The 24,433-nt window shown below is 68.4% G+C and overlaps 4 protein-coding genes across 4 annotated transcripts in view; 1 reads left to right on the plus strand and 3 right to left on the minus strand.

Annotated features, from left to right (window-relative positions):
* Positions 1–357: 357 nt before the first annotated feature.
* Positions 358–5,424, minus strand: UTP4 (UTP4 small subunit processome component). The gene is made up of 16 exons (XM_084294989.1): positions 5,194–5,424; positions 4,275–4,466; positions 4,105–4,189; positions 3,903–3,992; positions 3,400–3,611; positions 3,151–3,322; positions 2,969–3,060; positions 2,604–2,700; positions 2,224–2,288; positions 2,021–2,143; positions 1,778–1,937; positions 1,424–1,530; positions 1,201–1,296; positions 903–1,088; positions 645–755; positions 358–520 (listed from the first exon to the last, which is right to left on the minus strand). The coding sequence occupies exons 1-16, from the start codon at positions 5,350–5,352 to the stop codon at positions 404–406; spliced, it is 2,064 nt and encodes a 687-aa protein (XP_084151115.1). The 5' UTR covers positions 5,353–5,424; the 3' UTR covers positions 358–403.
* Positions 5,425–5,472: 48 nt separating this feature from the next.
* On the plus strand, positions 5,473–7,031 carry CHTF8 (chromosome transmission fidelity factor 8). Its single transcript, XM_084294615.1, has 4 exons — positions 5,473–5,500; positions 6,090–6,137; positions 6,225–6,336; positions 6,428–7,031. Exons 2-4 carry the CDS (start codon positions 6,115–6,117, stop codon positions 6,629–6,631), a joined length of 339 nt encoding a protein of 112 aa, XP_084150741.1. The 5' UTR covers positions 5,473–5,500; positions 6,090–6,114; the 3' UTR covers positions 6,632–7,031.
* A 1,376-nt stretch (positions 7,032–8,407) lies between these two features.
* On the minus strand, positions 8,408–10,590 carry HAS3 (hyaluronan synthase 3; the record flags this gene model as incomplete). The annotated part of the gene is made up of 3 exons (XM_084294939.1): positions 8,408–9,331; positions 9,429–9,530; positions 9,970–10,590. The coding sequence occupies 3 exons, from the start codon at positions 10,588–10,590 to the stop codon at positions 8,408–8,410; spliced, it is 1,647 nt and encodes a 548-aa protein (XP_084151065.1).
* A 2,850-nt stretch (positions 10,591–13,440) lies between these two features.
* The window catches only part of TANGO6 (transport and golgi organization 6 homolog), a 30,154-nt gene continuing 19,161 nt past the window's right edge, over positions 13,441–24,433 (minus strand). Inside the window, 4 exon segments of the mRNA XM_084294598.1 lie at positions 13,441–13,832; positions 16,409–16,522; positions 18,630–18,781; positions 22,640–22,792. Of these exon segments, the coding sequence (XP_084150724.1) occupies positions 13,656–13,832; positions 16,409–16,522; positions 18,630–18,781; positions 22,640–22,792 (596 nt within the window). The 3' untranslated portion in view covers positions 13,441–13,655.

The raw sequence follows: 24,433 nt of genomic DNA on the forward strand, positions 1-24,433 counted from the left end.
CCTCGGGACCGCCCTGACCCCCTCCGGTACCGGTGCCCCCCCCCCACACCCCTGCCCAGCCCGGTACCGGTGCCCCCTCCCCATACCCGTACCCGTACCGGCACCCACACCCCACCCCTGTCCCCCCCCCGTTACCCGCTACCGGCACCACCCCCCCCAGCCCAGCACTGCCTCCCCCCCCCCCATACCCAGGCCCGTACCTGCACATCCCCTGCCCCCCGGTACCGGTGCTGCCCCCCCCGGTACCAGCACCACCCCCCCCAACCCCTGGTCCCGGTGCCACCTCCTCCCCCAGTACTGGCCCGGTACCGCTGCCCCCTCCCGGTACCGGTTCCCCCCCCGTTCCCCCCCCCCAGACGGCCAGGATGCGGTGGTGTCGGTGGCAGTGCTTTATTGCAGGGCTCTAGGTGCCGAACGGCTGCTGCTGCACAGGCGGTGGGAGCTGGGCACGGATATCGGCCAGGGGCCGCTCCACCAGCACCAGGCGGTTCTCCTCCAGCAGCTCGGCGAACAGCAGCGGCTGTGGGCACAGGAGGGGGGGGTCAGCGGGCAGCCGGGGTGCCCCCAGCCCCAACACAGCCCCCCCGGCTGCGACCCGGGGCACTGGGACCCCCCTCCTGCCCTGGGGTTAGGGCTGAGCCCACCTGGAACTTCTTGCAGATCTTGAAGGCGTGAAGCTGCCGCTGCCGGGCGTGCTCCGGGAGCTGCTTCAGGGTGCTCTGGTTCAGCAGGGGGGTGCTGGCATCGGGCAGGGGCTGTGGGGGCACAGCATCAGCTGCCTGAGCCCCTCAGGGCCCTGGGTGCAAATCCTGGCCCCCCCGTGTCCCCCTGCTCTCCCCAGCACCCCCCTGCCCAGCACAGTGCAGCGTGAGCAGCCCCCCGGAGCCCCCAGCCCCGCTCACCAGGGACTTGTCGAGGACGCAGAACATGTAGACGTCGTGCAGCAGGATGTGCGCGGGGTTCTGGGGGTTGAAGGCGATGTGGGTGATGGGCGAGTCCCTCTCCAGCCAGGCCTTGTGCAGCCCCCAGTTCTGCACCGTGCGGCTCCAGGCTGTGTACTGCTTCTCGGGGATGCTGAACTCGAAGAGCTGCGGGGCAGGACAGGGGATGGGGGTGGCCCCACAGCCAGCCGGCAGCACCCCCCGTGCCAGCACACAGCACCCCCAGCCGGGCTGAGTGCTGTGTGGGGACAGCCCCTACCTGCTGGTCCGCGTAGGCGATGACGAGGTTGTTGGTGGCCGGGTGGATGGCGAGGGCTGTCACCGCACGGCTATACGTGGGCACCGTGCAGTGGTGCTGAAAGGGAGGGGACAGAGCTGGGGGCACACGGGGACAGTCTCTGCCCCGCAGACATTCCCCTGTGCCTGGTGGGACCTCTCTCTCCCTGCCCCAGGGGTGCCGTGCACCCAGCGCCTTCTCCTACCTTGAAGTGTTTCAGGCTGTAGACGTGGATTTCCCAGTCCCCGCTGACTGCCGCCAGCCAGTTCCCATCAGCGCTCGATGCCAGCAGGTAAACAGCCTCGGCCGTGCCTGGGGGAACACCACACACCCCCCCCAGTGGGCACTAACAGCACAAGGAGCCACCGAGCCTCCCCCCGAGCTGTCCCAGACCTGTGACCCCCCCCAACCTGGGCTCATCCCTCCCCGCCAGCACCCCACAGGGCTGCCACAGAGCCCAGACAGGGCATGGACGCACAAAACCCGGCGTGGGCAAGGTGCTGAGCCCCCAGCCCCGCACCCCCAACACCCCCAGCACCCCCCGGTGCCCGCTGCCCACCTGCGGGGGGGCGCAGCGTGTGCAGGTGCTTGCAGCCCCCTGGCTCCAGCAGCTGCAGGACGTGGACGGAGCCTCGCTCAGAGCCCACAAACAGCCGGCCCGCGTCGGAGGCGCACTGCAGCTGGTACGCCGGCAGCAGCAGCTTGGGCACGCCGGGGACCTGAGGAGGAAGGCAGCACCGGCCGTCACCCCGCGGCCCCCCGGGGGCTCCCCCCGCCGCCCTCCCCTCCGTCCCGTGCCCACCTTCTTGACGCTGACGCCGTCGCCCTCGTGCTGCACGCGGTAGAGGTGGAAGCGGGAGGCCGTGCTGTAGGCCACCCAGCTGCCGCAGGGCGAGACGCAGCTGCAGTAGATGTGCTCGGGACCCTGGGGGGGACGTGGAGGTGCTGAGCAGGGCCCGCAGAGCCCCCCCCCAGCCCCCTCCCGCAGCCCCGGCCCAGCCCTACCTTGCTCTTGAGCTGCAGGAGGTGCTCAGGCATGCGGCAGACGGGGAGGACCTCGCCGTCCTTCCCTGGGGGGACAACCAAGCAGGCAGCACGTCAGCAAACACAGAAACCAGACAGGTCCCAGTGAGCAGCTGGGGTCCCGAGGGAGTGATGCCAGACGAGGGGCACCAGGGGACACCCCAGACCCTTATCCCAAGCCTGAGCTCCCCGGGAACCATCCAGCCCAGGGGGAAGAGCGTGTTCTCAGCAGTAGCTCAGCTGTGAGCAGAGCTGCGTGGAGATGCTGCCCCAGCAGCAGGGCTGCTCGCACCCTGAAGCGCCCCGGGCGCTGCGGGATCTGCCCCGAGGTAAAACGCAGACATTTGGACCTGACAGCTCACCGGTCTCATTGGTGGAGCCGAGCCTCCAGAGCTCCAGGTGCTGGGAGAACTGGAAGAGGAGGAGCCGAGCCTTCCTGGCGCAGGAGACGAGGCGGCGCTGCGGGCAGAAACGGGTGCGCTGTCAGGAGCCCGCAGCCGGGGAGAAAAGGGCTGGGGCGAGCCAAAATGCCCCGGGGGACCAGCAGGGAACGGCTCGGGTGCCGTGGGATGGGAACCCAGAGAGGATGGGAGCCCCAGCGGGACCAGCAGGGCAGGCTCGCCAGCTCCCAGCCCCATCGTGGGAGCCTCCGGGTGCCAGGGCTGGGGAGGGGACCCTGCAGGGCCCCACAGATCCCGCCCCAGGACCCCGCTCAGCACCCACTCACGTGGGGGAAAGTGAATTTGCGCAGCACCGCCTCGTAGCCCTTCCTCTGCATCTTCTCCATGAGCGGGCGGATCACCAGCTGGGCGTCCAGGCCTGGAAGCCAGGCAGAGCGCGGTGAGGAGGCGTCGGGGAGGGGGCCGCCGCCCCCCCAAGCCTGCCTGGTGGGCGCCCCGCGGGCCCTACCTCCGGAGATGAGGGCTGTGGGGCTGTGCGCCACGGCTCGCACGTCGTGCGTGTGGTACTGGAAGGGCTTCGTCCGCACCCAGCGCTTCTCCTGGCTGCCCGCCTTCACGGGAAGCAGCTGGAGCTGGTAGGTGGCCCCCGTGGAGGTGCCCACGACGATGCTGTCCTCCTTCTGCGAGGAAAAGAAGGCTGCAGCTCGCAGGGGACGGGCCCAAGGGTGCTGTTGCATGGAGCGGGGGCGAGCCCTACCTCGGAGACGGCCAGCGAGAGGACGGCCGAGGTGCTGACGGTGTGGGACTCCAGCAGCGTGCCCCGCTCCCAGTCCCAGAACTGCACCCTCCCGAACGAGTCCGAGCTCACCACGGTGCCGTCGGACAGGAAGGCGATGCCCCACACCACGCACTCGCGCTTCTTGGGCTTCGGCACGTGGTAGTTCACCATGATTCTCTGCACCGTCCGGCCTGAGGCGTGGGTATAGGAGGGATCAGTGGGGTGGGAAAGGGAGCGGGGTGGGACTGGTGCCCTCCCTGCCTGGTGCAGAGCAACCTCGGGCCCCTCGCTTGTTTTTTTTCCCCGTGCCCAGCTCGCTGCAGGACTCGTGGGCTGGGAGCTGCAGCAGAGCCGTGCAGACGCCCCAAAGCAGGGCCACGCAGCTGCTGCTGCTGCCCCGGGGCTGGGGACACCCCAGGCTCATCCTGGGGCCCAGGGACTACCCCAAAGAGCAGCGCCCCGTCGGCAGGGCAGCCCGTTACCTGAGCGGACATCAAGCACACGGATGAAGTCGATGGAGCCGGCCGCGATGTGTGTCCCCGAGGGGTGCCAGGAGAGGCACAGCACGCGCCCTGCGGAGGACAAAGCTCCAGGAACACCGCCGGGCCCCGCAGCCCCTCGGTGAGTGGGGCCAGGGCGGCTTGTGGGGGGGCACAGGGCCACCACGCCGAGCCCCCCGCTCACCTTTCTGCCGGTCCAGGTTCTTCTCAAACTGGATGCCCCCAGGCACCACCTGGAAGAGCTTCACCGAGCCGTCCTCGCAGCCGATCTGCGGGGACCGGGGTCAGCTCCGGGAGGGTGGTGGCAGCGGGGTCCCGGCCCCGTCCCCATCCCGTCCCGGTCCCCGCACTCACCGCCAGCCGCGTACCGCCGCCGTTGGCCACCATGCTCCAGATGGGCCCCCCGAAGCCGTCGACGGTGCGCGCGGGGCGCAGGCGCTGCAGGTCGTACTCGGTGATGTCCCCGCTGAGCCCGGCCCCGAAGAGCCGCTCCCCGGCCGCCCAGCACAGAGCCTCCACCGAGCGGGTCTGGTGCCCCGGGATGGCCTGCGGGGGGACACGGGGGGGACACGCTCAGCACCGGGACGCTCCCCACGGTGCCTGGTTACCCCCGGTGCCCCCAGTATCCCCAGTCTCCCATTGCCCAGCTCCTCCTGGTGCTGGGTTACCCCCAGTGCCCCTTGTCCTGTTGGTACCCAGTTACCACCACCCCCCCGGTCCCCCATTGCCCCCCTGGTGCCCAATTGCCCCCGGTGCCCCCAGTTCCCATTGCCCTGCTCCCCCCGGTGCCCGGTTCCCCCCGGCACCCCGTTTTCTCCCCCGGTACCCCGGTTTCCCCCCGGTGCCCCTGGACCCCCGGTCTCCCCCGGTTACCCCACTCCCCCCAGCCCAGTGTCCCTGTCCCCCCCCAGTCTCCCCAGTGCCCGGTTCTCCCCAGTCCCCTATTTCCCTGCTCCCCTTGCCCACCCCGGTTCCCGGTTCCCCCCGGTGCCCTGTTTCTCCCCCGGTCCCCCTGGACCACCGACCACCCCCGGTCCCCCGGTAACCAGTTACCCCCGGTGCCCCCACTCCTCCAGGTACCCGGTTACCACTGCCCACCGCCCCCCCGGGTCCCCCATTGCCCCCCCCAGTGCCCGGTTCCCCCGGGTACCCCCCGGTCCCCCCGTTACCCCCGGTGCCCCCCAGCACCCGGTCACCCCCGGTGCCCCCGCTTTCCCCGTTCCCCCGCGGTGTCCCCGTTCTCCCCCCGTTCCCCCCGCTCCCCCCCCGCCACCTTCTCCTGGAAGCAGCCCTCCTCCAGCCCGTACACCTCCACGGCGCCGTCGGTGCGGGCGAGCGCGAGGCGGCGGCGGCGGGGCAGGTAGGCGAGGCAGCGCACCCCGGCGGGCACCAGCCCGAAGAAGCGCACGCGGTGCACCTCGAGCGGCCCCATCCCGGCACCGGGACCCGGACCCGGCCCCGGACCCGCCCCGCCGCCACCGGGAACACGTGCGCGCCGCGCTCCCGGAAGCGGAAGTGTACCGGGAGAAAGGGGGCGGGGCCGGAAGCGGAAGCGCGGCGCGGAGCGGCGGGAGATTCGGGTGTGGTTGGAGGGACCGGCACCGGGAACCGGGAGTGGGGGGGGGGGGGAGCGGGGAGACCCCGTCCGGAACCGCCTCAACGGGACCGCTGCGGGGAAACGGGGCTGGGGGGAACCGGGGGGAAACGGGGACACCGGAGGGGAACCGGGAGGAACCGGGGGGAACCGGGGGGGCGCAACCGGGCCCGGGAGGGGCACCGGGGCTGGGGGTGAGGGGCACGGGGGCAGCCGGAGGGTCCCAGGGGGGTCCCGAGGATACCGGGGAGGTCCCAGGGAGGTCCCGGGGGTTTTGGGGAGGTCCCTGTGGGTCTTGGGGGGTCCCGGGAGGGGTCCCGGGGATACCGGGGAGGTCCCGAGGGTCCCAGTGAGGTCCCGGGAGGGGTCCAGGGGGTTTCGGGGAGGTCCCGGGGGTCTCGGGGAGGTCCCAGGGTGGTCCCGAGAGGGGTCCCGGGGGTTTTGGGGTGGTCCCGGGGGTCTCAGGTAGGTCCTAGGGTGGTCCCGGGAGTTTTGGGGTGGTCCCCGGGGTCTTTAGGAGGTCCCGGTGAGGTCCCAGGGGGTCCCCACCGGTCCCATCCCAGCCGTGCCCGCAGTGCCCGCGGCTCCTCAGGCCGTGCCATGGTGCAGCTCATCGTGTCCAGGTGAGCCCTGACCGGTCCCGGTGCCGGTTACACCGAGCACCCCGAGCCCGGCGGTGCCCTCCGCTTACCCCCTCTGTCTCCCGGTAGCGGGGGCAACCTGCCCCGCTGGGTGCTGCTGGAGCTGCAGGGCGAGGTGGAGGCGCGGAGCGGCGGCGCGCTGCCCGGGAGCCTGCTGGGAGACCTGCACTACACCCGCCAGGCACGGAGACCCCCCCCGAACCCCCCGCCGCGGGGACGCCCCGCCACCGGGCCGCTCACGGCTCTCAGCTCCCGTTCGTCCCCCTCCGCAGGGCGTCCCGGTGCTGGTGGTGGGCCACCACGTGCTGTACGGGAAGGTGGTGCCGCTGGAGAAGCCGTTCGCCGTGCTGGTGAAGGAGGCGGCCGGCCCCGCAGAGCCGCACGCCCGCTACGCCGTCACCGCCCTCATCAAGACCAAGCTGCTCTTCAAAACGCGCCCCAAGCCCATCATCACCAACGTGCCCCGCAAGGTGTGAGGGCACCGACCCGCTGCCGGCACCACCAGCGTGCCCAAAACATGAGGACAGGGACCTGCTGCCTGTTGCCAGCACCACCAACGTGTCCAAGACACAAGGACACGGACCTGCTGCCACCACAGGCCTGTCCCAGGTCCCCTGTCCTCCCTCGGTGACACTGGGGGAGAGCCAGGACACAAACCCAGTGCCCCTCCGGGGTGAGAAGCACCCGGGGGAGCCCAGCTGCAGGGCCAGGCTGTGCCCGTGGGGGCTTTGGCTCAATCAGCCCAGCCCATCAGCATCTGCCCCCCCAAAACGCACCCCTGCAGCTCACAGGGGGCAGGTCTGCCTCACCCCTGCCCCAGCACCCACTCCCCTCGAGTCTCCCCCCCGCCCAGGGGGCACTTTGTGGATTTGGGGCAGGGGGAGAGCGGGGCCGAGACGCTGGCGTTTCTCTGTGCAAGTCTTTATTGTGACAAATCCAGCGGGATATAAAAAACAGACCTCTCAAAATGTGAAAAAAACACGGGTTAAAAAATAAATAGATTTACAAACCATCAGCAATAAGTGTAAATACGAAAAGAGCTACAAAAGTCTCCTAAAAAACCTCGTCTTAAATAAAAAACCCAAGTTGCTCGACTGTAGAAAGGTTCTAGCCCTGAAAAAAGAGGGCCCAGGGGAGACGGCTGTGGGTAAGCACCCGGGGGGACCCGGTGGGCAGGGAAGGGCTGGGAACTGCCTTTCCCCGCCCTCCTCTGCGTGTCCGGGCCCAAAACCCAGCGCCTCCTCCCGCTGTCTAGACAGATGCCAGGCTCCCTCCTCGCTTCCAGAGCTGGGGGGCAGAGGAGGGGCTGCGGGGAGGCAGCTGGGACGCACTCAGCTCTGTAGGGCCGTGGGCTGGCCGGAGCTGCACCGCAGCCCCGCGTGGGTGCCGCTCCAAGCAGCCCACGGCCCCGCTTTGCCTGCTCCTGCCCGAGCTGCGGGCACAAAAGCAGGAGCCAGGGGCCCCCCCGAGCTCTTTGGCACAGCACAACGGGGGTGCCGCCCTCCTGGGGCAGCCGGGCCCCCCAAAAGGGGTCGGGGGGAGCTGTGGGTACGTGCCCGCACATACACAGCCCTGGGGCGAGGACGTGGTGGCCCTCGGGGACATTCGTGAGCCGCCGGAGCTGCGTGGGGACGGAGCAGGGGGGTGCTGAGGCCCCGGGGGGGGGGGTGGCCCCAGCTGGCAGCACCAGGGGAAGCGGTGCCAATACTGGTGAAATCCCACTCGTGTCCCTGACCCGCGGCACGGAGCGGGGCTGAACCTGCAGCCGGCTCCTGCTCGCGCAGGGGCTGCACGGGGATTTTTGGGGACGGGTTGGGGGACACCGTGGGACGGAGCATCACAGCTCAGCACCCGGCCGGACGCGTGGGGTCCTCTCTCCATAGCACCGTGGGGACGACCTCGGGGTCCCCGGGGAAAGCACCGAAGGACGGCGGCCCCGGCAGGGCGGGGGGAGCCCAGCCAGCGGAGCTCCCACAGCGCCCAAACGCTCGGCGTGGCACAGGGGGGGGGGGCCTGGCACTGCCCCTGCAGCACCAAGGCTGTGCCGAGCACAGCTCCAGGCAGCCCCGGCGCGGCCGCTCCCTGGCCGCCAGCACCCACCGGGCTGAGTCTGACAGAAACAAAATCAAATCAAAAAAGGGAAAAAAAAAAAAAGGAAAAAAACAAACAAGACTTGATCACGAACGCTGCCTCGGGCTGCCCCTGGGGCCGGGAGGGGACGGTGGCGGTGTCCCCGTCCCCCGGCACCCCGCTCACACCTCGGCGAAGGCCAGCCCGCACTGCTCCTGCCGCTTGCCGCAGCGCCGGGCGACGATGGCCAGGTAGAGCGTGAGCAGGGCCACCCAGTAGCAGGCGTAGAGGATGGCTCCCGAGACGAGGAAGGCCACCTCGGTCTCGCTGAGCAGGTCCTGGCTGTAGGCGGTGTAGGCCAGCCCGCCCAGCAGCACGGCCACCCACACCGACACCGGCAGCAGCCCCACGAAGTTGACCACGATGGTGCGGCGCCCCGACGTGCCCCAGCCCGACTTGTTGATGGTGGCGATGGCGAACATCTTGGCGGGCAGCAGGCTGGACATGTAGAGCAGGGAGTAGAGGGACACGAAGATCATCTCGGCGCTGCCCCGCAGGAAGCAGGCGTAGGTGGCCTTGATGATGCCCACCAGCTGCACCGTCAGCAGGAAGAGGAGGATGTTCCAGATGCGGCCGCGGTAGAAGAGCTGGATGACGGTGGCGATGAGGAAGAAGGGGAAGAAGCCGGTGACCACCGACTCGTAGGTCATCCAGAGGTGGTGCTTGTGGAACCAGAGCGCGTTGTAGAGCCACTCGCGGAAGTAGGACTTGCTCCAGCGGGTCTGCTGGTTGAGCCAGCGCAGGTAGCGGGTGGGCGTCTCCGTCAGGCACTTGGAGCGGGCCGTGTACTTGGTCTGGTAGCCCAGGCTGAGCACGCGGTTCGTGAGGTGCCGGTCGTCCCCGAAGCTGCACTTGCTGCCCAGGAAGGTCTGGTGGTACCAGTCCTCCAGGAACTGCTGCAGCAGGGCGTTGCGGTACATGCCCAGGGGCCCGCTGATGCACTGCACGCAGCCGAAGTAGGACTGGCAGGCGCGCTCCACGTTGAAGGCCATCCAGTACCGCACGCTGCTCAGGAAGGAGATCCACGAGTCGTACTTGTTCAGGATCTGGGGAGGGGACGGCATCAGCGCCGGCACCGCCGGGCCCGGCACCGGCCTCGCGGTGCCCCCACGTGCCCTGTGCCGCCCTCCCTGCCCGCGCTACCTGCACGTCGCCGCCGACGCCGCCGACGCGGGGGTCTGCCTCCAGGATGCGGAGCATCTCGGCGGTGCAGGCGGGGTCCAGCACCGTGTCTGAGTCACACACCTGGGGGCAGAGGCAACGTCGAGCCCCGCTCCTGCCACCCACGCGCGCCCGGCAGACGGCCCAGCCCCAGCCGGGCAAGCCCGAGCCGCGGCCGGCGAGACGAGGCAGGGCCCCGCCGACCGGCAGGCGGTGGCAGGGAGCGGAGCGCCCCGCGGTGCCCGGCCACCGCTGCCCCGGGACTCCCAGCCCCACAGACCGGCCCCGAGCCACTGCCCCACGGTGGGACCTGCCCTCGCCAACCCCCAACCAGGCCACGGGGGTCCGGAGCCCCACGCAGTGCCGCCCCGTGGCATCCCCCCGGTGATGTCTACCCATGGCACGGGATGCACCGAGGAGGTGGCGCAAGGCCCTCGCGGGCAGAGCTGCACCCACAGGGTCCCCACAGCCACCCCACTGCTCGCGGTGTGCCCACGGCCCCCCGCCCAGCCCCCACGGCCACCTGGATGTAGTCCACGGAGTCTCCGAGCGCCCGGAAGGCCGTGTACATCACCTCGCGCTTCCCGCCCCACTTCTGCAGGATGCAGGAGTAGGTGGTGCCGCGCACCAGCGCCTGGACGCGGGCCAGCCCTTCCCGCAGCCCGGCCTCCGTCTCGCCCTCGCCCCACGCGTGGAAGTTGCTCCTCCAGACGTAGCTGCCCGCCCGCTCGGAGCCCATCACGTCGTGGAAGATGTCCAGCATGTAGGTGTCGTCGGGGCCGTTGCCGTCCACCACCATCACCACTTTGAGGTCGGGGAAGGCGATGCGCTTGACGGAGCGCAGGCACTTCTTCAGGTAGTCAGGGTCCTCCTGGTAGGCGGCGATGCAGAGGGCCACCGAGCGCCCCAGCCGCACCGGCCGCCCCTCGCCCCGCATGCGCCGGTGCTCCAGGAAGGCGAAGAGGCTCTGGATGAAGAGGTGCAGCCCCAGGATGGCCCCGTAGAGCCCGAAGGAGAGGTAGTGCTTCTCCGTGTGGATGAACTGGTACCCCGTGACGTAGGCGGCCAGGATGCCCCCCAGCACCGCCAAGGCGAAGAGGCTGGTCCCCACAACTCGCAGGGCCGTGGAGAGGCTCACTGGCATCTGGGTGGGATGGGGGCAGTCAGGGCACAGCCACCACCGGGGGGGGACAGGGGAACGCGGGCACACGGGGGGGGCCCCGGTTGTCTCCCACCCCACACGAGCCCCATCCGTCTGCGGTCTGTGAGGGGGGCGCATCCCAGTGCCCCCACCGCAGCCCTGCAGGGCCTGGAGGACAGGGAAGGGCACGGGGACAGCGGAGCCCTGGCACCGGGGGGGTCCCCAGGGGAGAAGCTCTGCGTGGACACAGCCCCCCCGAGCCCCCCGGCCCTCCCACGGCAGGACCCGGCAGCCCCCCCCGCGGCGAGACCAGCAGCACCCGGAGCCCCCCCCCCTTTATCCGGGCTGCGGGACGGGCACCGGGCACCAGGCAGCGGGCAGCAGGTACCGGAGCTGCGCCCCGGGGCATCGCCGGCGGGCGGGGGGGGTACGGGCAGCGCAGGGAGGGGCGCAGGTTTGGGGGAGAGGCTGAAGGGGGGGCTGCCAGCAGCGCCCCCGGCTCCCCTCGGCCCCGCCGCCCCCGGTGCCGGCTCCGCGGTGCGGGGTGGGGGGGGCGCGGCCGGTCCCGCGGCGCCGCGGGGGAGCCCCGAGCCGGTACCGGCACCGGCGGGGCGGGAGGGAGGGAGGGGAGGGGAGGAGAAGGAGCGGGGCCGGGACTCACCGTGCCGGTGCCGGTGCCGGTGGTGCCGCTCGCCCCGGCCGCCGCCGCCGCCGCTGTGCGCCCGGCCCGGCCCGCGCGGCCGCTTTATACCGCGGCGGGGCCGGCACCGCCCGCAGCCCGCGGGGTCCCCGCCCGGCACCGGCACCGGCACCCCCGGCACCGGCACCCCCGGCACCACCCCCGGCCCCGGCCCCGCCGGCCCCGGCCCCCGCCCCGCCCGCGGGACCCGCCCGGCCCCGCACTGCGGGAGCGCAACCGGCACCGGCACCGGCACCGCGCCGGGATCCCCCGGCACCGGGCACCGGCCGCGGCTCCGGGACACCCCGGGGACGCCGCGGTCACCCCCGCGCCACCCACCGGGGCCACCCCCCTGTCCCCGTGTGCCCCCGGGGCCGTTCTCGGCCGCCGGCCGTGCCCCCCCCGTGCCCATCAGCCGCCCACCTGGGGGCACCCGGAGCCCACCTCGTGGCGTCCCCGCGGTCCCCACGCAGGAACGGGGCCACTCCGGGGACAGGAGCCCCGCGCCCCTCACGCACGAGGTGTCGGTGCCGGGCTGGTGGGGGGGTCCCTGCCCGCCCCGGGGTGCTCCGTGCCCGCTGAGCCCCCCGAGCTGCAGCCGCTGCCACGGGCTCAGACCCCCCACGCTCAGGTCCCTCACCCAGAGGGGCTCCCCGGGGGTGTCCCCCTGCCCACAGCAGGGCAGGGACGAGCTGGGACCCTGGCACTGCGTGGTGGGGTGACACCCAGCGTGGTCCTGTCCCCAGCGCAGGGGTGCACAGAGGTGCCCCAGGGCTGTGGGTGCCGAGCTGCAGGAGGCAGGGAGGGGACAGGGACAGGGACAGGAGGGTGCGTGTCCCCACCCCAGTGCAGGTGCCCAGCAGCGGGGTCACCCCCTGGCCCCGTTACCTTTCAGTGCGATCCCAGCTCCCCGCTGCTCGCCCTGCTCTCTCCACACGAGCGCTTCCCAAGGCACAAATAAAATTTCCTCCTCCTCCGGCACAGAAATCTCCTTGTTCACAGCGGCAGAACTGCAGCCAGACGCCCAGAAAGCAGCACGAATGCAGACTTCTCGTTCAAAACCCTTCCTCTGGCTGCCTGCTCCAGGCCCTGGCAAGGCAGTGCCGGCACGGCAGCATCCCGCAGCCCGGCACCGGCACCGGCAGCAGCGAGAGCAAGGGGGAGCGCCCGGCTGCTGCTGTGCTCCATCAAGGACAGCGTGCTCCTGGCCACCCACCCTGCCTGCACCCACGGCACGGCACGGCACGGCACGGGTGGCTTTGTTGGGCTTGTGCTGCATCCCGGCACCCCAACCCTGCAGGGCAGAAGCGCACTGACCCCACACAATCCCTCGGCCCAGCACAGGGCGGGGGGGCTGGGGCACGGATTTGCTGCAGGTGCTGGGGGGGCTCAGGGCTGCAGGACCCCTGGGTACCCTGGTGCAACCCCGCACGTCCCCGCTCCCTCCCTGTCCTGTGGGTGCAGGGCAGCTCCTGGCCCACAGCGGGGTGCACGGTGCTCTGTGGGTTTGGGGTGTCCCCCTCGGTGAGGTGGGGGCTGCCTTGATGGAGGGAGAGGAGTGACCCTGCTGCTGGGATGTCCCCAGGCACAGAGGTGCCCCGCAGGACCCCGCAGACCCAGCCCTAGGAGCTGCCAAAAAGGCAGTAGGGGGCCCCGGTGCCAGTGGGGCAGGGGCTTGGAAACACCAGCTCCATTTCTCTCTTCCCCACTGGGGAAATCACTCCAATTTGGCTAAAATCACAACATTTTGGATCTGTTTCAGCCACTGCTTCCAGGGATCTTCTTCCCTGGCCCGCACCTGGGGCTGGTGCCCCTCGATGCCCCTCAATGCCCACGGGCACCCCAGGGGCTGGGCTGGGCGAGTGCCACCAGCCAGCTTGGCACGGTCACAGCCGAAGCCCCCTCTCCCTCCTGGCTCCCTCCATGGTCTCAGGGGAAGCCGCAGCACCCGTGCTGCCTCCAGCCCCAACAGCCCAAGCATCAGTGCTGTGGCTCCAAGCTGGGCACCCCCCCATGAAGGGCTGCTCCAGGGGGCTGATGCCCCAAACCCCCCCCCAGGACCCGGGGGCTCCACGGCCCGTGCTGTTGTCACCATCCCAACCGTGCAAGAATGAGCACAGCTGAGAGCACCCAGGGGCTTCGTGTGGGTCCCAAAAACATCACACACACACACGTTGCAGAGGGTTTCTCCGTTTAATCCAACATCCCTGAACCGGTGAGGCCCGTGCTGCCCCGGCCGAGGGGGGCTGGGGAGGCTGCTTGCCCCCGGCACCGCCGCGCTTCCACCACGGCCGGCACCTGCTGCAGGCGGCCCGAGGGCGCAGCAAACCCGTCCCCTGCAGGGAGCAAAATCGAGCAGGAAAAGTCTCTTTCCGTAGGGAAGCACCTGCTAGGGCAGCACCACGATCTTCTTCTCCAGCACCTGCGGGGGGAAGAGGCCGCCCCGCACCGCCTGGCCCAGCTCCTCCAGCGCCAGCTGGGCGTGCAGCACGGCCGCGCCGTCGGGCTCGGCCGCCACCACGTGCTTCAGCAGGCGGTACAGGTCCCGCAGCACGTCCCGCAGCACCTGGGCAGAGCAGAGGGCAGAGCCGTGGGCAGAGCCGTGGTCAGCACCCGCCGGAGCCCCGCCGGCACCCAGCGCAGCACCCGGCGTGCCCCGGCAGGCTGTGCCCCTTCCACCCGGGCAGCGCCAGGACACAGCCCCACCACCATTGCTGCACTGACTCACTGCCCTCCCCTCCCGTGACTCAGTTTCCCCACACACTCGTGGTGCTGCCGGCTCTCCCCAGGCCCCCAAACCCGCAGGGCTGGGGGAGATGGACGTGAGCTGGGCAGCCCTGGCAGCAGCCGTGGTGGGCGCAGCGCACGAGGGCAGCTACGGGTGATGACCATTGGCACTGCTCACGTGCAGTGCTGCCACACTGAGCCCGGCGAGGGGGCAGCACCCGCAGCCCCTCTGCAGGATGAGGCCCGTGCCCAGCCCCAGCTACCTGCGGAGGGGCACCCTGGAGCTGCCCGCTGGGGATTCCCGCAGGGAACCGGCTGCTTCCTTCCTAGGAACTGAGTCCCAGCACACTGCCGGGAAGTGAGGTGATGACCTTGGCAAGCCTGGTCCTTCCCAAGCCAAATAATCGATCATCGGGGCCCTCAGGGCAACACCCACGGCTTCCCAGAACCTGGAACTGCCCCAAGGGATGCACCTCCACGGCCCCCTGCCCCAGGAAGGAGGGCCCTGCGTGGTGGCCCTTCAGTGCAGGGCCACGAGCTGTGGGTCGAGCAGGGGGCACGCAGAGAGCAGCCCCAAGCTGCTGTGGGCAGCACCTGGCAGAGGCCCCGCAGCTGCTGGGCTCGCCAGGACCAACAGACATGGGTTCAGGCTGGGCCACGAGCAGGAGGTGCTCCGTGTGGTTTGGGGAAGACAAAGTAATTCACGGCTGCAATGCAAAAACGTCACCGTGCCACTCAGCTGTGCCCTAACATACCCCAAAATGGGGGTTGGGGCTGGGCAGAGCCCCCGTGGTGGCTGAGTGCTGGCAGCAGCCCCTGGGTGACAGCCACCCCTGGGTGACAGCCGCCCCACAGAGCTGTCCCCGGGCTCAGCCCTGTGCTGCAGGGCCCGTGAGGAGGGCGCAGCTCGGCCGCCTGCAGCAGTGGGTGCCAGGAGGAAGAGGTGCCAAGCGCCGATGGCTTCAGGGGCAGATTCCTGCGAGTGCTGAGAAAGGAGCCAGGCCCTTCCCAGAGCGGGGTGCTCTGAAGGGCAGAGCCCTGAGGAGGGAGAGAGCTCGAGAGGAGCGCAGGGAGCTGGAGCGAGCTCAGAGGGAGATGCGGATCCGCGTCCGGGCCCCCAGCCTCGTGGGGCTCCCTGCAGCAAGGAGCCCTGCCCCTTCTAGGAAGCCGTGAGGTGAGGATGGCTCATCCCCTGCTGCTGCTCCGAGCCAGGGAAACAAAACCTCTGTGGCTGCACGGTGCTGCTGCCCGGGGGAGATGTCGGTGCCCCAGCACCGGGCAGGACGCGGGGCTGAGTGCTGCAGGAGCCGGCCCTCCTGCACGGGCTGGGGGACAAAATGGGAAGCAGAAAGAGAGCTGTGGGGACTGGGATTGCCTTCAGGAGGAAACACAGTCAGGCTGTCTTTTTTGGGGGTGTGGGGGTGGAGGCAGAGAGGAGAAACTTCGACCTGGGGGAGCAACGAGCCTTGGAGGGGAACACCGGCAGTGACACCGGCAGTGACACCGGCAGTGACACCGGCAGTGACACCGGCAGTGACACCGGCAGCCTTCCCTGAAGCCTCCACAAAGAAACAAAGAGCAGGCGTGCACGGAGCACAAAGCACACACAGGGAGAGCTCCTGCACGGCTGCTTCTGCCGCGGTGCCCTCGCAAGCACCCGTCTGCGTGCGTCCCCAGGGCAGGGACCCTGCAAGGGGTCACCCCCGGGCTGTGCACGAGGCTGGGTGGCCACGGGGCCAGCTCGGGCAGAGGGCAAGAGGCACAGCCCCACGCTGAGGGGCTGCTCTGCTCGAGGCTGGGGCCAGGACGTGCTGCGTGTCTGCATTCACAGAGGAACGTATCGGGGACCAGGCTGTCCCCAAAAGGCCACATGCTGGGTCTGAGCTGCGGGGAGGGCGAGAATGGAGGGACAGAGAGATAGGAAAAGGGCAGCTCTGGCTTAAAGAAAGCCGAGAGAGAGAAACTGAAGTGATTGCAGCAAGGAGCTGGCAGGGCTGTCACCATGCCAGGCTCTCCAAGCTGCTGCCTGCATCGGAGCTGTGAGGATGACTCCGTCCCTGCTGCACCCAGCCCAGCCCTCTCCCGGCCGTTCCCAGCGGGAGCAGGGCACACAGCACCCGCCTGCACCAGAATCAGCAGTAATTTAGGCAGAGGAAGCCTGCAGCTGCTCAGGTAATTATAGCTCAGTTAATTTTCTCCTAACTCCCTGCAGCTGCCGCACATGCCGGAGCCACAACGCCAGCTTGGGGTGACTGCAGCCGTCACCAGGCGGGGACGTGTCGAGAGCACTCGCTGCCACTGCCAGCCTGGCCCTGCAGCACCGGGACCTGCCACCCCAGGGCAGGGACAACCCCTGGAGCACCATGCTCCAGGACAGGGTCTCGCTGTCCCGGGGGGCAGCAGGGGGTGACCCACCTCGGTAGCCTTCTCGCTGAGCCCCCGCAGCAGCAGCACCACCACGTGCACGGCAGCTCGGCGCACCTCCGCCTCGGGGTCCGTCTTGGCGATGGCCGTCACACAGGAGGTCACCTGGGGGGGCAGCACGGGGAGGACATCAGCAGGACGCGTGCCACCACCCATGGCCAACCCGTGGGCAGGGGCTCAGAGTCCCCATCAGGGGACACAAGGTGACCTGGCAGGGACGGCGTGGGGCTCTGGCACTCGGCTACGTGCAGGGAGGTCCCACTCGGTGCAGAGGCAGCCACAGCACCGTGGGGCCTGAGGCTGGGGGATGGAAAACCCTCCTGGCACCTCGGGCTCTCGCCGTGCTGCCCTGATCTCCCTGGAGCAGCAGAGCCCAGCAGCCGCTCACCCGGGCAGCAGCCAGGGCAATTTGCCTGGGGAAGCCCAGGGCACCGCCACGGCCAGCAGCTGCAGCGCAGAGCGGTGCCGAGCAGCGTGCTCAGGAAAGGATTTCACCATCAGTAATTACACACAAAGGCTTTCCCTACGCCAGGAAGGGGACGTGTCCCTGCGCCCTTCTCCTGCCAGCCCTGGAGCTGCAGCCCGGCGCTGCCTCGCGAGCCCTGCGTCCCTCTGCAACGCCGCAGAGCGCCCAGCCAGGGGGTGGGCTCCTGCAGCAGAAATCGTGACTGCTGCAAGTCCTGCAGAGCCAGTGGTGGCAGCGATGCTGGGTGAAGCAGCTGGTGTGACCTGAGCAGCTGGGAAGCAAGTGGGGCGAGGGGACAGCGGCTGCACCATGAGCATGAGCAGGTGAGGGAGGCAGCGCTGGCCCCGCTGCAAAGCTCGCCTTCATCGGGGCACCGAGCCCAGCTGAGGCTGCAGAGTGCTCCTGGTGTCACGCAGTGTCCTTAAAAGCCCCCACAGGAACGCTGCTGCCACGGGGCCGTGCCTCCTTCAAGCACCGGTGCTCGCGGGGCACCGAGCACCTCCCTGCCAGGGGCTGAGCGCTGCGCGGATGTCTTTGAGAGCTTCAAAAAAAAAAAAAAGCAGAGTTGAAGGAACCTAATTAAACACCCAGTGACAGCAGGAAGAATTAGCAGAGCTAGCGCGTTCCCGAAATAGCTGCATGTGTGGTGCATTGGCATCTCATCAAACGCTGTCATTACCCCATTGATGCGTGAGCAGCAGCGAGAGGGAACCCAGGGAGAAAAGCCGGCGTGCCGCGCCGATGCCGCTGCCTCCCTCCAGCCCTGAACCTCTCCAGCTGCCCACACCAGCACGGCGCTGGGGGTTTGATGCTCGCAGCTCCCCAAACGGCCAAACCCCTCGAGCTGAGCACGGTGCTCGCCAGCTGAGCAGATGCAGATTGGCCCCGTTCGAGCCTGGGCTGCAGCTCCCACACCCAACGCTGTGCTCCTCGCCCCGCTGCAACATCCACAGCCCGACCAGAGCCCTGGCTCCCAGGCTGGGTGCTGGACACCCGGACAGCCGGGGCAGAAACGTGCCCAAAGCCTGGCTGCCCCTCGCAGGAGCACAGCCGGGGCACCTCTGTGCATCCCCACCCCGGGCACCCACCCGGGTGAGGGCTGAGCACCGCTGCCACGGCGCTCCCGTGGGCACCGAGTGCTCCCCGTCAGTGGTAGCGTGGAGGATAAGGAGGTTTCGTTAAGGGGGAGGAGGTGCCTTTGGCAGGTACAGAATATGCCTTGAGGTCTCCTGCTCTAGGGAAACGAGGATGGGCGGAGCAGATCCCGCTGCGCTTCCTTGGGGCTGTCTGTCACTTCCCATCACTGAGACATTTTTAGCTGCTGCCGAAGCTCTCAGCCCTGAAACTCAGCGCTAGAATCACCCGAGCGTTTGCTTCAGACTGAATGACTTTTTTTACGCTCTAATATCTGCAAGCATCATTCACGTCCTCTCCCGGAGTAAGCTGTGAAAGGAACCGTGCTGCTGTGCCCCCGGCAGCGACCCTGCCGGCAGGTGACGAAGCAGCCTCATTAACCAGAGCCAGCCCCGCTACAGCGCAGCTGGGGGCTCCCCCGGGGGCTTTGGGGGCTTTGGTGCCATGCCAAGCTCCCGTCCCCACTACCTGCCCCCAAAAGACCTTAGCCCAGGCCCCTGGGGCGGCACAGCCCAGGACTTTGTGCCCAGCTGAAGCATCCCCATCCCACGGCCCCCAGCCCCAGGCAGTGGCAGGAGGGGAGGTGACGGCGGCTGTCGGGGGGTTCGGTACCTCGTGGACAATGGAGCCCAGCTGGAAGCCGAGCCTCTGGCACAGCTCCCCCAGGTTGGAGAGGCTGCTGGCACGCAGCACGCTGTCCGGGTCCCGGGAGCCCCGCAGGAAGGCGTGGATCAGGGGCTCTCGGTGCTTGACCACCATGTCCCCTGCAAGAGAAGAGAGAGCACAGCGCTCACCGCAGTGCCGGGCGGATGGCACAGCACGGCTGGGTGCCAGGACACCCCACAGGGTTCCAGCACAGCCACGAGACAGAAGCTCGGGCCCAATCTGTGTCCTGCAGAACAGCTGGGTGCAATATTTGGAGCACAGAGCAGCCACATCCCTCACCGTGACCCCCTGCACTGCTGGGGACCGGGCACCCCCCGCTCGGGTAAGATTCGTGTCACGCAGCCCCGAGCACAGAGCTTTGTCTGGGGCCGCTGGGTGCATCATCACGTATTCCCTCAGTCTTCTGTTGGGCCTTTCAGGTAGGTGACGTGCTGCAAATAAACAATCCCAAGTGCGAAGGCCCAAATTCTCACATCATTCAGCGCCCAGAGCCCACGGCCAATTAGCGCGGGCAGGCACCGGGGATGTGCGAGCCAGCTAATTAGAGCTGCGTGTGCGCAGGCAGTGACCTGCATGCACAATTACCCCGCTCACAAGGACACCCGGGTCCTGCACGACCCAAATGCTGGCCAGGAGTGCCCCCGAGGCGGAGGCACTCTCCTGCAGCAGCAGATCCTGTGCAGCACGGGCTGCTGGACACAGGCTAACCTGGGGAGGTGTTTGGGTGGGGAGAGCAGGGGAAAAAAAGCTGCAGGGATCTCTCGGAGCTCGCTTGCAGCAAGACAAACGCCCCAGTGGAGAAGGGAGAAGGGAGAAGGGCTGCCTTGGCACTTGGAGTGGATTTAATGGGTTTGCAGCTAACGTCCATAGGGACGATGCAAATTCCTCACAGACCCTGGGAGGGGGGAGAGCAAAGCTCCCCCCCAGCCCTGGCGGGGCAGCCACACACAGCCCCCGCTGTGTCAGGTTGCAGAGCCCCGTGTGCTCCTGTCCTTGTCCCAACACTGAGCAGATCCCAACTTGTCCTCAGCTCTCTCCTGCCAGGTGCCAGGAACCAAAACGCTTCCTCAAGGGGCTGACAAGGACCCCGCTGGTGGCAGGGGACCGTGCACGGCTCCTGCAGGGCTGCGGGAGGAGCATCCTCAGCTCTGCTCCAGCAGGAGGGCAGCAGGGCAGGGATCGTTTCCCCATCGCTGCCTTCAGCCCTGCCTGCAGCCAGTCGGGCAGCTCTCCCCACGGCCCTGCTCCCTGGAGCAGCCCCTCGCGCACAGGCACGGCTCCAGCAGGATGAGGCAAGCAGGGGAAGGCGGCACGGCAGCCCCAAGGTGCAGGGCAGCAGCAGGAGAGCTCCAAATCACAGGGGTGCTGCTGCAGGGAGCAAAGCCTTTCTGGAAGCACCGGAGAAGTCCTTTGTCTGGAGGACCAAAGCCTTGCAACAAAAACAACCCGGCGCAGCGTGTTCTATAAATACGCAGGCGCGCCAGGACACGCCGCAGTCGCTGCCCGCAGCAGAGGCTCCGCAGCGGGGAGGAGAGCCCCCGCGGGGGCCGTGCCCACCCTGCTGCTGCCAGCACCCCCCCCAGCAGCACCCCGGGGAGCCCCAGCACGTCCCGTGCCCGTGCTGGGTCCCGGCCCAGCACCGCCGAGCCCTGGCACGGAGCTGGACCGAAGGGCACGGGGCCGCGTTTGGGACGGGCACGGCTGCGGCGCTCAGCGCCAGGGCTCAGCCCTGCCACGTGCAAACCCCGAGCGTGCCCCTCGCCCGGCCCTCCCCTCGGGGCTCCACTCGTGGGCGACGCAGCCCTCCGTCCGCCCGCTCCTCCTCGCACCTGAAAGCCTGGCCCAGAGCCTGCCCGGCCATCCCCGTACCTGCAAGCACAGCTCCCGCCCGCCTGGGAGGCGAGAGGAGGTGTCGTTAAAGGATAAAGCGCCTTTGAAGGATCCAAAGTACCGGGGAGCTGAATAAAACACTGACACACTGCAGTGCAATTATGTTATTATCTTTAAAGAAAGGGCCCCTTGCCAATTGCTGCTCACGCCTAGAGCCAAGAGACTTTTCCCGCAGCGAGGAGGGAGGACGGGGAGCTGCTGCCAGGAGCTGCGATGCTCCCTGGGGCAGGGCTCAGAGCAGGGCTGTCACCGAGGGTCTGTGGGGACCCGGGAGGTGGCAGTGCAGGGGTGACCCCGCTCTGCAGCCGTGTGGCAGGCAGGGAGCTGCCACGTGGAGCGGTGTGATTGCTGACAAACAACCAGCACCGCACAGGGCGCAGCACGTGAACCCTCCATCCCTGTCCCCATCCCAGGGGCCAAAATGTGACCGAGGCAGCACCAACCCTACGGGATGCAGCACAAGGAGCTGCCCCTGCAGCCACAGGACCCGGGCAGCCCGAGTGGCCACGCTGCAGGGCCCGTGGGGCCGGCCCACGACGCTGAGCTGCAGCTGCTGCAGAGCGGGGAGCGCTCACGGGGAGCGCTGGAGCCTTGGCCAAGAGCTCCTACGAGCAGCCCAGCGCTGCCACGTCACTCCTCGGCACGCAGGAGACGTGCACAGATGTTTCCCCATCTGGAACAGCTGCTGCCTTAACACCGAGCTAAGCTCAGCGTGCCTCGAGTGCAGGCAGAGCCAGGAAGCACGGGGCCGGCCGCTGTCACCCAGCCGGGCAGCACAGCACCACGTGAAGTGTCCCCAAGCCCACACCGACCCCACAGGAGGCAGCGATTCCCCACATGGGAGCATTTCTCTGCCCGTTTTTTTGGAAGCAGGACTGCGGGGCATACAGTCACCTTCCTGCCTGAACAAGCCGTGCTGCTGCTGTCCCAAGCAGCCGGGCTGTGCTGGGCGATGCAGCGTGCTGCATCCCACATGGATGGGGACCGAGGGTGATGCCTGAGCTGCCAGCATGGGGGGGGCTCAGGGTGCAGCACACAGCATTTTTTTGGGCTCCCCGTGTCTGCTGTGCCCAGGAAGAGGAGCCCTTTTGCACTGCACGACTGTTACGAACAATAGGCTGCGGTTACCTGCGTGAAGGCTGGGCAGGTCGCACCTTGCCACGGGGTTTCCAGGAAAGAGGGTGGCACAGAGCTGCCGCTTGGCACTGGTGGGAACAATTTGAGGGCCGGATGCCAAGCTGGGGGCCTGGCTGTGGCACCAGGGCTCGTTGTGCTCCTCTCATGCCCCAGCGAGATCAGACACTGAAGGGAGAGCTCGTGGGCCAGGAGGACAGGCTGCCAGGCGCTGCCCTTGGAGGTCCCAGCTCAGCTCAGCCCCTTGGGATGGACAGCACCGGGGAGAGCGGCTTCCTCCTTCCCTTGGTGTCCTGGAAACACCGAATGCCTGCTCTCGTCAGCCTTGCCTCTACCAGGAGAAAGCAGGAGGCGTTTTAGGACATGTCCCAACAGCAGCTGCCGGAAAGGCCTCGCACAGCTTTCATCCCTCAGCCCTGCATGTCCAGGCGCTTCCCGGCGTCCTCTCAACCCAGCCAGGGCTGCCGAGGGTGAGGGGGGCCGGCTGCGGGATCCGCGCCCCCGCTCCTGCCCCTGGGCTTCAGCTGGGAAGCTGCCGGGTGGCGGGGCAGGATCCCGGTCCCACGGGGCCAGTCCCCCCACGCAGGGCGAAGCCTGGAAGGCCCCGGGAGCCAGCTCCCCTCTGTCCCGCAGGCAGGAGGATGGGGTTTTCCAGGGAACCGCAGGCCCTTGTGCAACACACTCGAGCCTCAGGCTTGGTTTTCCCGGCAGCATTTTCCTGCTCACCTCTTTGCTCCGGCACCACTCACATCCCTGCACCGTGGGGGTCCCCTCGGCTTCCCCCTGCCCACGGGGGGCTTGGCCCCATCTGCTCGCACCCCCGTGATCCCGAGTGGGCACGGCAGGAACCCCCAGCCCTACAAAGCCTGGGATTTCACTGGCCTTCATCTCCAAAATGTCCCAACACCACCCTGTGCCCAGGCACCACTCACCCAGCGCCCGGGTCACGCGCATCAGCACCTCGCCCAGCTTCATCCTGCTCACAGCAGCCGGGGCGTCCTCGGTGCCCTGCATGGGGTGCCCGTAGCGGGCCAGCAGGGTGGGCAGGATCTGCTCCGGGTACTCGCTGGACAGCAGGGCAACGCCTGGAGGGAAAGGGGAAAGAAAACACGGGTCAGGCTCGGACATGAGGATGGCACACAGGTGGGCAGCACTCTGCATCGCCTCCCTAACCGAGGAGATGGGAAATGGTGGTGGTTGGCATCGTGACCCAACTCCAGCAGCAGTTTTGGGTCAGACACAGGCTCTCAAGTCTCACCTATGCTCAGCGAGGGCTGTGCTGGAGCGGACAGCACCCGCTGGGCCCCGTGTTACAGCGAGCAGCAGGGCACACAGACAGCAGGTCCCACCTCCACAGCATGGCCAGCACCAGAGCTCCTCACTGGGCAGGACGGAGAGGGGAAAACTCTGGGACTGCACTCTCAGAAAGGCAAGGACCCAAAATCCATTACAGGTGTCACGGCGATGGCCAGGAAGGGGGGTAAGCGTTCCAGCAGAGGCAGGAAGCCAAGTGGTGTCCGTGCCATTGGAGCCGGTGTGACAGCCAGTTCCATGGGGACACCACTCCCCCAAGGGCTGCTGGGCACCACGCGAGGGCTGCTCCATCCCCGGGTGTCAAAGCCAAACTGACAGAGCCATGGGGGGAAAGCAGCACGCACAGACCCCAGCTGCCCCCTCCTGCTCCCCAGCGCACTTTTGGAAAGGCAGAGGACATCATGGCACGGGGGTTTGCTTGTCTTGAGGGCGTAATTGGGGAAATCACCCCCAAATTCTCCCATTGTTCGCTCAACACTGCCGAGTTCCAGGCAGCAGGTACACCCGGGCTGGAATTAATTCTGCACAGACGAGTGTCACCCCCCGCCTGCTCAGCCAAGCACATCACGTCGCCCCTCCGCGCAAAGCCAAACCGCCCCCGTACCCAGCGTGGCCTGGGGTTGGGTGCCAAGCTGAGAGAGAAATTATTGAGCAGTTGGCAGCAGGTGTCCGCTAATTACTGCTGGTTAATATTCATTGACCCCGTGTCTACATAACGAGCCAGACGTCAGACACCAGGAGATGCTGCCACGGCGAGCACTGGCTGGGTGCAGCTCCCGGGCAGCTCGCTGGCTCCAGCAGAGTGTGGGGGCTGTTTCTGGAGGCCGGGGGGTCCCTGCTTGCACCCCCCGGGCAGGGCTCTCCCAGCTCCAGGGCTCCCAGACCTGGGCACGTTTCTGGCTGGGGCACGGGGGTGGCAAAAGGCAGCCACTCTCCAGGGAAATGCAAGTGGCAGAGCGCTGCCCTGGCTGTGCCAAGCACTGAGTCAGCACCGGGGCTGGGAGAGGACGGCTCCAGCTCTCCCCTGCCCTCCAGGAGCCTTCACCTCCAACCCAGTTCCCCAGTTATCGCTCGGCGCCCGCTGTGGGTTACCATCCACAAGCCCAGGCGCATCCACAGGGGGCAGCGACCTCTCCCCTGGCATCACCCCGCACGCGCCCGGCGCTGCGGCTCCCTCCTGCGCCCAACGGCGGCACGAGGAGCTGGAGGGGAGCCCTGCCGGGGGAGCTGGAGCCCCTCGGAGCAGCCTCTCCTGCTGCCCTCGGGCCCCACGCGTGGCTCGGCACGGCTCAGCAGCCCGAGCAGCACCCAGGGGTGAGTCACCCCCACAGGGAACTGCGTCAGGGTTAATCACAGCGGTAGCGGGGCTGCGAAACACGGAGGCAGCTGCACGCTGGATATTAATCACTCGG

Source organism: Netta rufina, assembly GCF_964035555.1.
Source record: "Netta rufina genome assembly, chromosome: 13".
Classification (NCBI taxonomy): domain Eukaryota; kingdom Metazoa; phylum Chordata; class Aves; order Anseriformes; family Anatidae; genus Netta; species Netta rufina.